This window comes from Schistocerca americana, chromosome 9 (genome assembly GCF_021461395.2).
Source record: "Schistocerca americana isolate TAMUIC-IGC-003095 chromosome 9, iqSchAmer2.1, whole genome shotgun sequence".
Lineage (NCBI taxonomy): Eukaryota > Metazoa > Arthropoda > Insecta > Orthoptera > Acrididae > Schistocerca > Schistocerca americana.
Genome location: NC_060127.1, coordinates 166,305,912 through 166,321,765, shown reverse-complemented (window position 1 = coordinate 166,321,765; position 15,854 = coordinate 166,305,912). Strand labels below are relative to the sequence as shown.

General features: G+C 40.0%; 1 protein-coding gene across 1 annotated transcript in view; it reads right to left on the bottom strand.

Moving 5' to 3' along the window:
• Nucleotides 1-15,854, bottom strand: part of LOC124551265 (pecanex-like protein 1) — a 292,683-nt gene that overhangs the window by 249,145 nt on the left and 27,684 nt on the right. Inside the window, exons 3-5 of the mRNA XM_047126263.1 lie at nt 12,498-12,808; nt 6,811-6,963; nt 1,525-1,700 (exon numbers count right to left, since the gene is read on the bottom strand). Coding sequence (XP_046982219.1) covers nt 1,525-1,700; nt 6,811-6,963; nt 12,498-12,808 — 640 coding nt within the window. The remainder of the gene's footprint in view (nt 1-1,524; nt 1,701-6,810; nt 6,964-12,497; nt 12,809-15,854) is intronic.

Genomic DNA, 15,854 nt, shown 5'->3' with positions numbered 1-15,854 from the left:
CATTTTCCAGTTGGCTAGCAGTGTCGTTACCATTGTGGGCGGGCATAGGGTTCAAGTGTCGTCCCTGACCATGACGGCGCTTGTCCGAGGCTTCTTTAGTTCTGTCCTGAACCAAGTAATCACACTAAAAGGGGGGGGGTTAGCCCTATTAGTGGTTTGTTCTTTTCGTCGCCTTTTACGACTGGCAGAACATACCGGAGGCCTATTCTTTTCCCGGGCCTCCACGGGAATATTATTATTATTATTATTATTATTATTATTATTATATTTAGTAGCTCACTGATTATTGGTATAACGGTAACAGTTTAAATAACAAGTTACCACTAAATTCACTATGTTCTCAGAATGGACCCACCAAACTGTTCTGCAGATATTCAGCACAACTTGTTTCTGCAGTTGACAATGGGGCAAGGGATGCAGTTTTAGCTCCTGTAGTCTTACACAGTGTGTTTTGAGACAATGCTGGCATCCAGTATTAACACAGGGGGGCAACATGTACAGACTTCTGTTTCCACACAGCTTTAACCTTACCTGCCACATTCCTGTATTTGGCCATCTTCTCATACCACGCGGTTTGCGATTTATGGCAATGTCTATGGGAAATGTGACTTTCGCAGCTTTATTTATCACTGTTCTGTCAGGTCAATTACAACAGATTGTTTTATAGAGCATGCATCATGGTTCCAACAAATTTTGAATTTTTTGATTTCCACTACAGTGAGAAGATTGAATCCATAGTATGGAAGAAAATCTTTCATTAACTGATGTTGCCATCCCAACTTCTGGTGGATTATTTTGGTGACCTCATCATACCTTTTCAACTACCCAGGAGTAACGTGTGATGCAGTCCCACACTGACCCCCCCCCCCCCCCTACACCCTGCAGCTATTATCTGTTGCTTGCTTTTTCAGGAAGTAATTCCAATAGCTCATCAGTACAATGCCTTTATCTGAATTGCTGTAAGAAATTCCTCAGTTTTTGCATGAAAACTTGTGTGTGCCCATCAGTTGTTTGATCTTTGCAAAATATCACCACCCTAACAGGTCATTTGCCCGTTTCCCATGCAGTTCTTTCCCAAGCTAGCCTATTATCTTGGTGTCAATCATTTCTGTCTTAGAGCTTGGGACTATACCAGATATATTTGTCAGATAGTGTCTGTGGCTACTATTGACCCATGAATTGATGAGTTGCTATTATTAGTTCATTGTTGTCATTTTCCTAATTTTTAATCTCAACAGTAATACAACTTACAGATGCTTTCAGGTTTGTTGATATTGGATCTGGAATAAGCAGTTGTCCAAATTATTTCTTTTTCTACTCATACATCTTCCCTACTTCGTCATAACAGACCTTTTTCCTAAATTTACAAGTACGCACATTCTCAGATTTACATGCTTATCACCATGCTTCAGCACCTGATGAGCAGACAATCTTCTCATGTCAAGTAATATTACTACGAGATTAGAGGCACTGTAAGTGACAACAAGTGTACATTGAGCACTGCCGTAGAGGTTCTGCACTCACAAGTGACGGCCTGTGATGCCTGCGGTGGCGACGCTCGTCATGAGTGTCTGATGACTGCTTCCGGAAACTACGGCTACCACTCGTGCGACGTCCAATCCCACCCGTTCCTGACGTCGAAGGCAGCTCATCGACTACAGCCACTGATATGCTGCCAGCTCGCTGTCGAGATCTTTTCTCTGTGAGGTAAAAAGAAAGAGAGACACTGTAATGCCATACTACATTTCAACAGGGCATTCACAAACGACAACTTTTAAAAAATTAATCACAATTGCTACATTGCTTTGTGAAATAAAATGCTGCACTCTTGTCGTTTCACACTTCCCATTAACTTGCACAAAGTAGTTGAGTAGTTATGTGTAACAGTCAATAGGGCAAAAGTGTGGCATACAATCTGAGGTCACATAACATACGGTCTATGCCATTAGTGGCACATGACCAAATAAATTGGGCACAGCATTAAATGAAGAATTTTGGTAGGCCTTTCTAATCAAAACTTTTTCATTTGCATTTGAAGTCACAGTATCAAAGTTCATCGTGAACAGGCTATCAGTGCCGAGGCACAACAGAAGTTTTAGATGACAGCTCTTTGTTTATGCTCACTCACAGTGTGTCACAGTGCACTCAAATGCATTAATAATACCACTCCGTCATCCACTTTTAGGTCACATACGTCGGCAGCTGTTCCAGTAACACCGTCTTCCAACCTATACCAACAAGCACTGTACGGCCAAACTGCTGTGGCGGAACAGCGTTCACCTGAAACTTCCTGGCAGATTAAAACTGTGTGCCGGACGGAGACTCGAACTCGGGGCCTTTGCCTTTCGCGGGCAAGTGCTCTACCAGCTGAGCTACCAAAGCACGACTCTCACCCCGCCCTCACAGCTTTAATTCCGCCAGTACCAGTAGCTGTGAGGACGGGGCGTGAGTCACGCTTGGGTAGCTCAGCTGGTAGAGCACTTGCCCGCAAAAGGCAAAGGTCCCTAGTTCGAGTCTCGGTCCGGCACACAGTTTTATTCTGCCAGGAAGTTTCATATCAGCGCACACTCCGCTGTAGAGTGAAAATTTAATTCTAGTGTTCACCTGTTTGCTTTGTTTGTTGTGTGCTTATTTCGTGTGCTGCAATTACACATATTGTGAGTATTATTCATAATGGCTAATTTGGCAAAGAAAGAAAAAGTGCAAGATTAGTGTAACACAGAATTTCAAACTTGGTGGACTGAGAAATATGAAACGATTAATAAAGGCAAGAAAGTGGTATGTGCTTCATGTTACGAGAAAGTGTCATGTGGAACACCATCGGTAAAATGGTGCTACGAAACAAAGCTCATTGTCAAAAAAGCAAGCCAGAGCAAAAGAAATTCATTGCATGTGCTATTAAAGACAGGTTCAGGAAGTTGACATGACGATTAAGTAAGTTAGCAAAAATAGTAATACCAGTGCCGCAAGTTTCTCAGCTGCAAATGTCATTGCCCGCCACAGTAAAACTTTTGTCGATGTAATTTTTTAAGGAAGCCTATTTAGCATGTGCCACATTACTTTTTGAAGATTTTGAAAATAAAGGTAAGATAATTGAGCACGTCAAATACATTCCTTTGTCTAGAAACACAATAAAAAACAGAATTGTTAAGCTGGTGGAAAATGTAAAAATGACAACAACAAAATTACGTCAAGTCCTCTCCTTAGATTCCGCTGTGTATTGACAAAAGTACAGATGTAACTAAACCCGTCTGTTTAGTGATGTTTGCTGAATATAGCGTTGTAAATGACATCAAAGAATTAATTGTGATGATAATGTTGCCAGCAACTACTACAGGCACAGATATTTGTATCGTTGTTAAAAAAAAACTGGCTTAAGCAAAATTGTTTTGATAATCTGTGCCTTTGTCTCTTGTCTCCATTGTGCCACCCACACTCTGTACTTGGACATGTCAACAAAGTTATGGAAAATGTCGCAGAGTTTATTTTCAAATAACAATGCTTATTATGGTTACGCAAAACTCAATTTATTGCACCAGAATGTGTTGTGTATAACAGTGATTTCAGTAAAAATGCTTCGTGTATATACAAGGTTTAGTTAAAAAGTTTTTAAATCATATTTTGCTGGGACTGACAAAACTTTAGGTATAAATAAGAATTTCACAGAGCAGAGTTATGCATAAACCAGGTTCAATTGGAACATTAAAGACTCGCTAAAGAAACCGTTTATCACATGACAAGTTCAGCTTCCGTTCGCTGAAAGTTACAGAGTTTCACCTAACATAAATGATCTAGATTGAATTTGCAGTAACAGAAATTACAATTTTTCATTTAGATAATATAGAAATATTTATTTTACATTTGCTGTAGGAAAGTTCGATTCGTAGCTGAAAGAAAAGAGTTTTTATTTTGAAAGTATTTAGTAGTTATTTTTTATTAATCAGTAGAACCAAAATTTTTATGCAATATCACATCTCAAAATATGCATGCATTCGTGTACTATCATATGTCTGAACACGTACAAAATAAGTAAGTAAAAGACAAGCAATACACATTATTAAAATTTAGTACTACAGATAGTTTGATGGCTTGCCACGGTCACATTAAACATTTCTTTTGAAAAAATGGCATGCAGATGTAGAGAGGTTCGCCATCCCTGGTCTATGCTTATTTATTTACATCAGTGTATTTCATTGAGTCACACTTAAGACAGCCTTATGTACATAATATCCTTTGCTGACTATTTACCAGTAGGCCAATGCCAACCAATGAAAATGTGCTAGTTATGTTGTTTTAAAATCACCTGCACTTATAGAAAAAAATATCTCTGTGTGGCACTATCGCCTGGCACAAGTCTTTCAACTGGAAGCTACTTTGGTGACTTGCAAGTTGTTAAAACTAATGGCAGCTGGTTTTCAGCAGACAGTCACCTATCCAAATACTAGCCAGGCCCAATGTCACCTAACTTCAGTGATCAGACGGTAACCATCAAAGAAAACTGCTACGAACACTGCCTTTGCCAAATTGTTGGTGGGTCAGTTGTCACCTATGAAGTTCAGAGGAACTGGTACTAGAAGAAGGATCCAGATAGGTTGGTTGTTGAAAGAGGCTCCCACTTCTTGCATCCCTCCCCCCCTCACAAGCACAGCTGCTACTTCACTTACAGAGACCCAGATCCCAGCATCACACATTCTTCATTCTCCCACCCTCCCTCTCACTGTTTCATAACTACTACAGAGACACACTTAGCTCCCACTTTGTCAACGTCCCTATTACCTCTGCCTCCACAACTGAATAGTCAGCACAGTCAACCGACGTGCTGAGGGCCCCGGCTCAATTTCTGTCAATGCCGAGTGGGAGGCCTGTAACAATAGGGTGCACTGCACTTGACCTCACGAGGTCAATTGAGGAGCTGCTCGAATCTGACGTAGCAGCAACAGGTCTGCTAAGCCAACAACAGCTGGAAGAGCATTCGAGTGATGCCGTTGGCCGAGTGAGGATGACACTGCAGTTAGTCGGTCTCAAATGGACAGTTTGTAACCAGGGTGGTGGTGCTTTCCTTCCCGTTACCTCCCCATCTCTTTTCCATGTACCGTATTTATTCGAATCTAAGCCGCTGTTGAATCTAAGCCGCACCTGAAAAATGAGACTCGAAATCAAGGAAAAAAAATTTTCCCGAATCTAAGTCGCACCTGAAATTTGAGACTTGAAATTCAAGGGGGAGAGAAAAGTTTATGGCCGCACTTCCAAATCGAAACAAAGTTGGTCCAGTGAAATATGAGGCACAATTTAGGTCGAATGAATGACTATACAGCTACAGTAGTTTGGTTCGAGTCGTAAGCATAGCAGTTAAGCTTTACCAGGTAGCCATTGCTATGCGTCAGGCGCTCCGTCCGTATTTAGATGGGTACCCTTCCTTTTTCACGTGCTTCGTCTCTTTTGAATTCAATGCTTGTTTTTCTTTGATCTGATTCTCTTCTCTTTGTTATAGGTGTTTACAACAATCTACGTTGAAAATGCCTTATTGTACTGTGTCATCCATTGTTTTTCGCATTCTGATGATGAGTGTTCATGACCTGTTGCCGCTCGCGAATTGACTCATTAGCGAAACAATGGCAAGAGACTGCTATTTGTCGTTATTTACATTGCTGCTTTCTTTGATAATGATCAACAAGAACCAAATAAGAGACTGCGTATGATAGATGATGTTCTGAACGAGAGTTTAGCAAAAATTTTTCTACGTTTGAAAATCTTTGCAGGCGCCTCTTTAGTACATTACATTCTGCACAGAAATTAGAGTCATCTTAGATTTAAAAATCGAGTCAATTGGCGTGCTTCATTTCTGACTGTATCACTATTAGGCATAAGAATAATACAAATATAAACATGACATGATATGTATATTCTTCCACGTTTGCTGTTGACTCACTCTAGTTACGTAGTTTATTAGGCAGACAGGATTTAAATGAGATAGCAGCACAACACGAAACAATACACGGTAAAATGTTTATATTCGTATTATTCTTACGGTGAAGAGAACACTGCATGTGACTCACAATTCATAAAAGTTCCTATCAGCAATCATCTCCTCTCACAGGTAGGAAAAAATTCAGAACATACAGTTGGCCATATTGACACACATCCCAAACAGTCTTGCCAGTGGATTTTCGTATTACATTGAAATGCTGCTACATTCGAAGATGAACAATACAGAATTTGAATTTACTTCGTTGGATAATGTACGAAAATGCAGTGGTCGAAACTCGTGGCGGAGAAGAAAAGCTCGTTTTCCACCTTTTTTTTTAAATTTATTTACTGACGCAGAGGTTTTGGCACCAGTATTTATCTTTGTGCCTGCAAAGCATGCCTCTGTAGCGCTACATATATTTGACGGCAGAAGTTAGTTGTGGCAGCACCTACCAACATTTTTCAGAACTTCCGCTTCCTTTGCACTCGATTCTAAGCCACAGGTGGTTTTTTGGATTACAAAAACCGGAAAAAAAGTGTGGCTTAGATTCGAGTAAATATGGTACCTTTTACCCCTCCACGTTACCTCTTCCGGTCAGCTCAAACAACCACTCGTCCAAAGTAAGTCCACATTTCTATCGCCGATTCCAATGCAAAATTACAGCTCTCACCAAATATTCTTTCAATTTGCCAACTTATCAGAAGCTTCAATATTTCGATGCTTTCCTCACCGCATCTTGCCTCATGAGCAAAGCGTATCGTGTAATGGAATTCAGAGAATTAAACAAATTGCACTAACAGTACACCAACGATATAAGCAGAACAGGTTGCAACGTGACCCACCGCGCGTCTTCGAGCCTCTGAGAGACCAGTTGTGGTCCGCCTGTGTACAGGCCTCCGCACGGTGCACCGACACGCGCTCCACCACCGGCCTCAGTACTGCGACCTCTTCACTGCTCTCCGAACTGTTCTTGCGGTGGACATCCACTTTCAGGTCTGGCAAACAGGCAGAAAATATCTTATTCCAAAAACATCTGTCTCGTGCTCAGTGCAACAAAGATACAGACATTGCCACATTGTTCTGTACGAATTATATTTTTTCCATTAAGCCCGTAGAAACTACAAAAGGTTTTCTTATGTTAGGTTCAGCTCAACTGCGTAAAGCTAGAGTATAAAAAAACAGCTGAAACAGGTTGGCAATGTGTTTTGATATTGTATGCTCACCTTCAACGGCTCTCTGTCTACATTTGATTTACAGAATCTACAACAGTGTTCATCTGGATGACGATGATGATATCTTTTCATGTTTGGGTCGTCAGTCACATTAAATTTTTTGAAGGAAGTCATTTTCCAGTGTTCTTCATTTGAAATATACTTGTGATATAATTATCTTAAATTTTTCATTCTTTTTTGCCACTCTAAGATCAGTCACTTCATTCACACTGAATGCCATTTGTTCATCACAGCCTAAATTTTAACGAAGTAAAAATTGTCATGTAATACTTTTCATTACAACTTAATATTGTTTGAGGTTACCCATCTGCTTTCATATTAAACACACTATTTATACCTACATCAGCTTCTACTATGCAATTAAACTGTTCACATTTGGTTTCCTTTTCAGAAATTTTTCTAAATATTACTAACATTTATGGCTGATGGATGAGATAATGACCAGAATGGCACAAGTAATTGAGGAAGGAAACATGAAAGCAATGGCATTTTCAGACTGTTGGATGATCCAGGAAATCAAGGAAGAGAAAGTGCAGGAGCAGTTGATGTACGGCAAGGAATAAGATGAGGATATGCAATGAAATTTAGCATAAGTAAGTGTGAAATAATGATCATGACAGGGAAGATGGGGAGAGTCACAAATGGAGTAACAATTGGTGGGGAAAGACTGAGGAGGACAGAAAGTTTTGAGTATGGTATCAGAGAAACTTAACACAGGAGAATGGAAAAAATGACAGAAGTAAATGAGAGAGCGAGACAAGCAGAAGCATTCTGGAGGAGTGTCAGAAGCTCAAAACAGAGGACGGATGTCCCTCAAAACAGCAGAAGGGTTATATACTGGGCATACTACATTCCAGTCTGACATATGCCTCAGAGACCAGTGCAACAAAGTTAGACAGGTTAACCATTACAGGATTGGAGAGGATAGGACAGGATAATCAAGCTTTACATGGTACAGATAAGTTAAGCAAATAGATGAGAAGAGGATACCCGGACAGCACACAAGATGGAAAGAAAGATCAAGAGGAAGAATAAGAGACATTTGGCTGGACAGAGTGAAGGACTGTGCACTAAATAATGAACACTAGATGAAGGTGGAGATGATGATTACTAACATTTATTGTAAATCAGAATCATCTCTTATTCACAGTGGTGTAATGGGTTTTGCAGGGGATGGCTTCCCTCAAATAAACCTTCAAATCCCAATACATGAGCACTGCTCAACTAACTTTTTGACATTTTCTTTAAAAAGCATTTTGAAGCAGCTGAGATATCTCCATCTAAGTATGAGTCAAAATACCCCGTTATAAATATGATTTGCATGTGAACAGAATTGGCAGCCTGTAATGGTCCTCAAATTTTATTTTGATCAACTGAATCACACAGAAAATTGGGTTTCAGTAAAATCTGAAATGGTAAAAATGATAGTCTGATAAAAAGATATTTCGTTATCCTGAAGTAGGGCACGATTGACACCACAAGAATGATGTCATGCAACACCATAACAAAAGAACAGTCCTCGGCTGAATGGGGCTGGGGCGGGGGAGTTTTGCCGGGAGTTAGAGAAGGTACGAAAAGAGTGGTGGGAGTGACAGGTGATGGTTTGATTTGGCACCTTCAGATGACACTGAGTATTCATATCTGACAAGGAGATGTTTCTAGCAGTAGGATCAATTTTTTGAAATCACTTATACAGTGATGTAGGTTATGTTACCAGGTATCACACCCTGCTGACTTTCGCCTCGACAAGACCCCATTAGCAAATAATGGGTGAAAAAAATTTCATAATTTCACATTATGCTCTAGAGTCTTAAAAATAGCAATATTAAACAGGCTGGTGGCATAGTATAATAGCTAAGGTACATTTAAAATATGTCTAAGATTTCAAGTTTGAATCTCAATCAGGTACTATAAAAATTTTTGTTTTTCAATTATTACCGAAATGACTTCCTTAATGTTTTATTCAGTTAACTGGTTTAAATATAATTTTTTTTTTTCTAGCAACCTGTCATATCATTTCAATCATTGTTTTAACTTTTGATTTTCTCTCATTTTTTCTTCCTTTCATTCTTTTTCCATTTGGTGTCTACATGCATGTGGATCTAATTATTTTTATTTGTGTATCATAACATTTAAACATTCGAAAATGCTGGTCCATCAGCTGAAAACAAAAGACAAAATGATCTACTTATATTGATGTGCAATGGTGTCAAATGTGTGTTTTTTGTTGAAGACATACATTTTTTACAGTAATTGTCATATATAAACTTAAAGCAAATTCTTGTTGAACTATGGACAAAATAAAGCAGATGAAGATTTAAATTAAAAAAAGTGATAATAAGTAAAATGAAATTCAAGCCAAATGAGGAGCATACATGAATGCAATAACATGGACAAAAATATAAGATGATAACATGGTAGAAATTAAATCAAAGTTAATACATAATAAATAATTAAACTCACATAAAAAAGATTCCAAATTAAAGAAGAATGTTAAAGAGAAAAAATGGGAGCGAATCAAAAAGTCAATATGATGGTCATCATAACATGAAAAAGTATTAGAAATTTTTTGAAATACATTTAGATCAATTATTTCAATAAAAGTAATGATCAAAGTTATTGTGATAAAGATTAAAAAATAAAAATATCAAAGCACCTAATGATATTCAAATACACAACCTTCTGCATGTGTGGAACATAACTTAATTATTACACTACACAGTCAGTATGTGTGATAATGTTTTCTTAAGGCTCTAGAACATCACACAAAATTCTGAAATATTCTTACGTCGATTACCTACAAAACAAGGGTCCACGAGGATGAATGACTGCTGGGTGTGATGCATGGACTGTATAAGTGGTTTCAAAAAGTAAACCCTACCCCACAGGACCTGTCCTAGTGAGTGGCAACAATGATGGATACCATATCAAAGTGCACTAGATAGAAGTTTTTATTTTGTGCTGAAGGCCAATAATAATAAACAACCTTACACATTCTTCATGCTTACGATTAAAACCAGAAGTTTATCAACCAGCTTTGCTGGGGTAGGCTACACAACAGTGTCAAGAAATGGTTTTCCAGCCCAACATGTACGCTGCCCAACATGGGAAGCATGTTTTGTTGGAACAGTATCAGCCCACTTTATCAAATTGTTTTAAATGGGCTACATGTGCAGATGGGCATGGCTGAGGGAAGGCTGATAGGGAGAGAGGAAGGTAGAAAAAACTCACACACACACACACACACACACACACACACAGACAGACAGACAGACAGAGAGAGAGAGAGAGAGAGAGAGAGAGAGAGAGAGGGGGGGGGGGGGGGGGGAGCAGGAGAGGTTGTGCAGATAGAGAAGGGGGTGAGGGGGTGGACAGAGAAAGGGGGCAGGAAACAAATAACAGAGACAGTTGGGAGGAGGAGGTGTTGTTAGGAAGAGAGGTGAGAGGAGATGGATAGGGATAGAGGGGGAGGAGGAGATGGACAAACTGGACAAACACAGGGATGGAGATGGGCAGAGAGGATGGAAGGTTGAAAACGAGATAGATATGGAGAGAAGGGGTGGAGCAGATAGGAAAAGGGACTAGAGGAGATGAATAGGGAGAGGTGGGGAGTAGGAGACAGACTGGGAGAGGGGAGATGGGTGCAAAACGGAGATGGCTAGGAGGGAGGGTGACAGGAGGCAATGGAAAGAGATATGAGACCAGGAGACGGTCAGAGAGAGGTGGGATGGAAGATGTGGACAGAGGATGTACGAGGAGGAGATGGACAGAGGGAGGCAGAGGAGGATATGGTCAGAGAGAAGACTGGAGGAGATAGACATGGGGAGGAGAGGGGCAGATGGGCCCAAAGATGGCAGAGTAGAAGATGAGTGCAATATGTGTCAAATAAGCTTGCGAGTGAAACCACAGGGAAAAGAAACATTGTTACATGGAGAAAACTACTGGCAACAGATACAGCACGGTTTGAGCTATTTTTTCAACATAATCAGTACCAGAATTTAGATACTTGGCATATTGTGAGATCAACTTTTGTATTCATTTGTTAGAAGTTAGCTGCCTGAGAATGAAATCGGCTTTTGATGGACATCACTAGCTCTTGGTAAATGTAAAAATGCAGACTGGAGGTGCAAAGAAACATACAAATTGCTGGAAGCGAGATCACGACTGTACGGTGGATGATCAGCGCGGAAGACTGACGTGTACTTGCATCCCACACTTCTGTTGAGCGGCTTAATATCAAACAATCACAGCCATGACATTCTACATCTAGAACAAATAAGTGCAATCTATAAGCAGGTTTAGTCACTGTTGCAGCACGAAAATTAAATCACACACAGAGTGTGACATTTGTGAGTGTACAATATTATGCCATCTGATGGGAATGCCGGACATAATTACATGCTGACGCACAGTCTGCTCTGCAAATCATGGCATGCTAACAATGGAAGCAGACATTTTTTGTACATTGTTGCTTGATAATGTCCGCAGTTATGTTACTACCACTTAAATAAAGTATTTGTTTAACATAAAAAATTGCTTCACAAATCAAAGAGACTCCTTTTAATTACTACTACTACTACTACTACTACTACTACTGTTACTAGTAGTAGTAGTAGTAGTAGTATTTATCTGCGGATAAATAATGTGGTGTTACTGTTTAAGAGGTTGTGTGTGTGTGTGTGTGTGTGTGTGTGTGTGTGTGTGTGTAAGTGGGGGGGGGGGGGGGGGGTGGCATGCGCACATTGATGATTATGATTATATGTACAGGTATACAGGTAGTTTGACAAGGAGAGGACAGTTAACCAGTTGTTGCAATATAGTAGGAACCCTTTCAGCATTTGCCAGAAGTAATTCATAAAACAATGGAAAATCTGAATGAAGTCATGAGGGTGAAGACTGGAGCCTTCGTACTCCAGAACACATGGCCTATAAGTCTACAATAGTTCAACCACATTAGGTTTAGCACTAGAACACAACACTCTTTAGCAAAAAAGTTATTTAACACTCTAAACAGCTAATGCTACACATCTCCTTCATTTCTAAATACTGATTGATGCCACTGTGGAATTATGGCAAGATTCAGTGATTTATACAGTTTTCTTTGAGGTGGCAGAGGAAAATGAGAATGGAATCTTAATGAGACAAATTTTTCTCCACAGAATCTCTCTTTTTTCCAGCCACAAATTACTTCTGGCCAGTACGGTATACCCCGAACAGGAGAAGAAGAACTGACTGTTCTGCAGCCCACAGTCACTGCCTCTAAAACACAGAATAATGACATCTACCACAAACCATACCTATCGTACTGCTGACTCCGTTACTGCGGAATACGGAATCGTCGAGGCTGCCGAGACGCGTGGCACTGGCGTGGCATTCCGTGGACGAGTTGAGCGAGTCGCGGTCACCGCCTCCTCCGCCACCCCCCGGCTGGGAGGCGACCCCTCCAGCTGCCGCGCTCACGCCTTGGCCGGAACCGTTCCCGTTGCCAGGCTCCGTGTACGAGTTGCGGGAGCTGCATCCCACCGGCGGGGTGTCGCTCGACCTCTTCCCTCCCGCTGCACCACTGCTGCTGCCCAAGTCCTGCAGTTCGATGCCTTCCTCGGTGGCACTGCACGAGAGCATACAGAGGTACTTATTTCTAAATGTATGAGTCCTCAAAGTTATTACAAATGTTTTGTACTGTCAGTATATATATAAATAAATAAATAAAAAAAAACCACACACACACACACACACACACACACACACACACACACACACACTACTGGAATAATTAAAAATGGCAATATCAGTAGCATAGTAGCCACTGAAATGATTAGACAGTCAACCACATTTATCCTACATCGCGTAGTTGATGGTATGTACAGCAAACCTGCCCCTTTTGCCCAAACCAACAGCTCATTTCATAGAATTAATAGAAGAATAATCTACATATAGTTTTAAAGTCACTTTCTTTGGTTGCCAAATTTGTTCAATATTCAGAAAAATACATTTTCAGCAACTTTCCAGCAGCCATAAACAGTTTAGCTAATAGTAACGTTCAGTTTGTGAAGCGTATAAAGGATTCATTGTTGGCCAACGACTACTACTCCACTCGAGAATGCCTTAGTAAAACCACTTACGCTATATTATTAACATCAAATACTAAGTTATATAACATTTGATTTCTACAAATTTTCAGTGCAGTAAAGTGATAAATTAAATACATGATGTTTGCATTTCAGATTTTTTTAAACTCATTCCACAACCACGAGGACCATTTCATTTAGCGTCTGTGAAAGGAGCATTAGAATAAGACTTTCTTATCTATCCTTGTTTTACAACATGTTCTATACCTTTAAAGATCTCTTCACTGTAGGAAGACGAATGCTACTACGTCCCTCACATATACCAGTGCAACTACAATTTTAGTGTTATGACACAGAGATGATGTAGAATCAAACAATAGAAAATCCGGGATGGAATGTAACAATGTTACAAAAAGGATGGTTGCTACTCACCATATGGCAGACAGACTGAGTTGCAGATAGGCGCAACACAAAGACTGTCAGAAAGAGAGCTTTTGGCCAACAAGGTCTCTGGTGAAAACACACACACACACACACACACACACACACACACACACACACACGTGCAACTCGCGCACTCTTGGCCACAGTCTCTAGCTGCTGAGGCCACAATCAGCAGCCAGAGACTGTAGTCGTGTGTAAGTTACTTTTTTGTGTGTGTGCGGTGTGTGTGTGTGTGTGTGTGTGTGTGTGTGTGTGTGTGTGTGTTTTGTCTATTTTCAACGAAGTTCTCGTTGACCAAAAGCTCTCTTTCTGACAGTCTTTTTGTTGTGCCTATCTACGACTCAGCATCTTTGCTGTATGGTGAGTAGCAACGATCCTTTTCATAATATTGATAGATGATGTATACTATGCTCATTACCTGGTGTTACCCGTTTACTTATCTGTAAGTCACCCCATTCCACTCCTAGCTCATAGTTAAGGTTGGAATATCACCCTATTTCCATTCCTGGCTCATGAGCAGGGTTGAAATATCACTGGGACTGTCATTAATCAATCAATGATCCCAAAGGACTTTGGATATGACACTGGTATCAGTTATTTTCAATTATTTTCCATAACACCACCTTTTAACTCCAACCTCCACACAGAAATGCAAAGCATGTCTTATTCCCACAGTTTTTCCACATAGTAAGTGGTGTGTGTGTGTGTGTGTGTGTGTGTGTGTGTGTGTGTGTGTGTGTAGTCTGACTGATTCCACACATTCCATAGTTAGCTTTTACATGTCACCTCATCTTCACACCCACTTCTACAAGTCAGTTGTCAGTACTGTAACCATTCAAATTAACAACCTCAAATACTATAGATTATCAATACATTTGTGTCACTCCCATCACACTATCAGCCATGCTGTTCCTCTAGGGATAATATATCAAAGCAACTATCACAGCCTATGAAAACCAAAACTACAGACAGACACTAATGAATGCCTCTTATTTATTAAAAAAAAATCATCTACTTAGAAACCCTCTTCGACCCTGTTGCGGTATTTCTTCTTGATAGTACATCATATGTGATCAACACTGTGTATCAGACCAAGGTCCATATACTCGGGATCTTTGCTTTTCACGGGCAAGTGTTCTACCAACTGAGCTACACAAGCACGACTCATGACCCTTCGGCATGCTTTACTCCCGCCAGTACCTCATCTCCTCCCTTTCAAAGTTCAGAGAAGCCCTCCTATGAAACTTGCATATCTAGCACTCCTGGGGAAAAAGGATATTGCAGAGGTGTTACTTGGCCACAGACTGGGGGATGTTTCCAGATGGAATTTTTCACTCTCATAGTCCATGGTAAAGTACCACCATTAGTGACACATTCCTTCATCTATGACAACTCAATCAAAAAGACTGGATCTTTAACAGTATTTTACAGCCTCACTACACACATATATTATCATTATCTGCAAGTCTTCATCAGATGAGATGTCTACAAATTACGAAAAAGGAGGTAGTAAAACGATAAGAGACAGATTGAAAATCAAAATAGTAGTCACTTTACACTGTTATGTAGCTAACATTAGCCTTCAGATCCAGCAATTAGAGCTCTGATATGTTTACATTGCAGGTACCTCTCATGACCCCTTTAGTTAATGAATTACTATGTAATGACCTCTTTAGTAAATGAATTGATACATAATGTATTCAAGTGCATAATTAAGCTGTGTATAAAAGTTAAATGATTTGTAATTTGTTTTCTAGTATCTTACTACCCCTTTTTAATTTTTTAAACAGATTATTTGATAATTGCTAAGAAGCCGAAACTGGTAATGAAACTATTTGTGTGGTTCAAGGCTGTCAAATGCAATAAAAGAATAACTGTAATAAAAGAATTAATTGCAAGACAGTCACCAAGTTCCTTCGTCTTACACGGTTAGCCTATGAAAGAACAGATCTCTTTGTCAAGAGTAAAATTAAGAAATGACCTCACTCACACACATGGCCACTGCCAACCACGAAACTGGATGCCACTTGGTGACGCTGAGGGCACATGACAGTGTAAGCAAAATATATACTTGGGGAAGAGACGCATGGGAAATTATTCTGGTGGTGATATGAGCCACAAATGGGGAAACCCAGAAACATA